General features: G+C 40.0%; 1 protein-coding gene across 1 annotated transcript; it reads left to right on the plus strand.

Annotated features, from left to right (window-relative positions):
• Nucleotides 1-6: 6 nt before the first annotated feature.
• Nucleotides 7-1,835, plus strand: LOC107578909 (zinc finger ZZ-type and EF-hand domain-containing protein 1-like; the record flags this gene model as incomplete). The annotated part of the gene is made up of 3 exons (XM_016264811.1): nucleotides 7-40; nucleotides 1,341-1,485; nucleotides 1,641-1,835. Coding segments are annotated over exons 2-3 (289 nt in total), but the record flags the coding sequence as incomplete, so codon positions are not given.
• Nucleotides 1,836-1,966: the final 131 nt, after the last annotated feature.

Genomic DNA, 1,966 nt, shown 5'->3' on the forward strand with positions numbered 1-1,966 from the left:
GCTGGAGAGCAGAGACGCGCCCAGAGATGAGTGCGAGGAGGTGATGAGACATGTCACTCAGAGGAGCAATGACCTACTGTAGCCTAGTGGTTCATGCCAAGTCTCGGCTGGTAACTGAGAGGTTGTAGGTTCAAGGCCAAAGAAGGGTGATTTAAGAACTCTCACTATAGTGCACTTCAGCGAAACGTCCCTGTCACCTAAATGACTAATTAGTAAATACGTATTATTTAGCTGTGACGAACAACTCAAAGTTGTGGAATTAAGCACATAGCTTGCTCTCTACTCTGAGTGGTTATATAGGGTAATCACTATCTATCACACATTTGATAAAGGCTGTTTATTGGCTGTCCCCACCTAGATCACATCCAGTCTTGACAGCATTTCAGCTCATCATAGAACTGTCTTATTAGATTTGCTTTGTCTTTCTTTTTGATTGGTAGCTACAGGGTTTGATTACACTGACTGATATCGACCTCTGAGTAGTCAGACTCATCTAGTGCCAGTATAGAATATGTCTTGCTGTGCTGTACTTCTTGTCAATAAAAAGATTATAAGAAATGCTTTAGCAAATACAATTTGGCAATAATAAATATATATATTTTACAGATTTCTACAGCTGTCATTCTGACTACTGATTACAAATTTGTATAAGTAAGCTAAATGTTTTTCTATTTATTTTACATATACAAATTGGCAGTAAGGAGTCAGAAACTCGGCTGTAGGAATCTATTTTAAAAGTTAGATTTGTGATTGACAAATACAATTTTTGCCAAATATACAGTATATAAACCATAGAGATTTTTAGTGGGCATCCATAATCACAGGGCCTGGGATAATGTCCCCCCTCCCCCAACTCTGATTCAATTTAAAGCCTATCCGGAGCAAATGATATTGGATAAATGTGTTATTCTGGGATTGGCTCATCGCACACCTTCCAAACCCAGACAAAAGTATAGTTCAGTCTGTTTATTGTGTGGTGCTTTGATATATATCTTGGTGCTGAATAATTTCATTGTTATTTATGTAGTATTCTAGATATATCCAAAAATGTTGTTGTACTATGGTACATTTTGTTAGTGCTTTCTGAAAAAAGGCTATACTGATTTATACATTAGTCGTCGCTTTCATTTGCTTTACAAATGATTCACATGCTGGCTCGAGTGTGTTTATATAGGTGAAATGGACAACTGATTTGAGAGAGCTAGAGAGACTAGTTGTTGTTGTCTTCCTTTTGTTTTCTGTTTGTCTTCTCCTTTGTGTGATACCTCAACCTAATACTATTGTCACAGAATGTACAGACAAAAAAAATTTTAATCATCTCTTCCATTTGGGCTCTTTAGGCCTTTGGTCAGTTTGATGCTGAGGGTGATGGGATTGTTGATGTGGAGAACATGCTCACGGCACTGAAAAGCTCCAATGGAGCCAACCTGCAGGGAGAACTCAGTCATGTGATCAGGCAGCTTCAGGCATGCTCTTTGACACCAGGTGGGGAAGCAGACCTGAATGAACATGCTTATTTATTTGAATGCAATGGCGACAGGAGCTCAGATGTCCAAAGTTGAGCATGCCAGGTGACTATGCAAATGATTCTCAATGTTTGACCCAGTTGTTGTTCTCTTTTACCCTTTATGCTCATCCAGGATTTGTGGATATCTTCTCCAAGTCCAAGGACCGTCTCAAAGCACATGCCTCCAAAATCCTGAAATTCTTGCACCGAAATCGCATTCCCAGCAGCGCCATCCCATTCCCTGTGCTGGAAGGCTACAACAGCATCTGCACCATGAGGTCATCTGTTGTGCAGGACTTCCTGGATTACCTGTTACAGAAGGAGAAAGGTAAATGGAGGGTGGAGTTGTAACAACAATTATTGTATAGTGCTGCAGGGATGACATATTTTTGTAGGCCAACTCAGAAGTGAGCATCAACCTGGTTCCATCCAATAGGGATTTTCATTGGCTTTTGGATT

Source organism: Sinocyclocheilus grahami, unplaced genomic scaffold (assembly GCF_001515645.1).
Source record: "Sinocyclocheilus grahami isolate Dianchi unplaced genomic scaffold, SAMN03320097.WGS_v1.1 scaffold12715.1, whole genome shotgun sequence".
Taxonomy (NCBI): domain Eukaryota; kingdom Metazoa; phylum Chordata; class Actinopteri; order Cypriniformes; family Cyprinidae; genus Sinocyclocheilus; species Sinocyclocheilus grahami.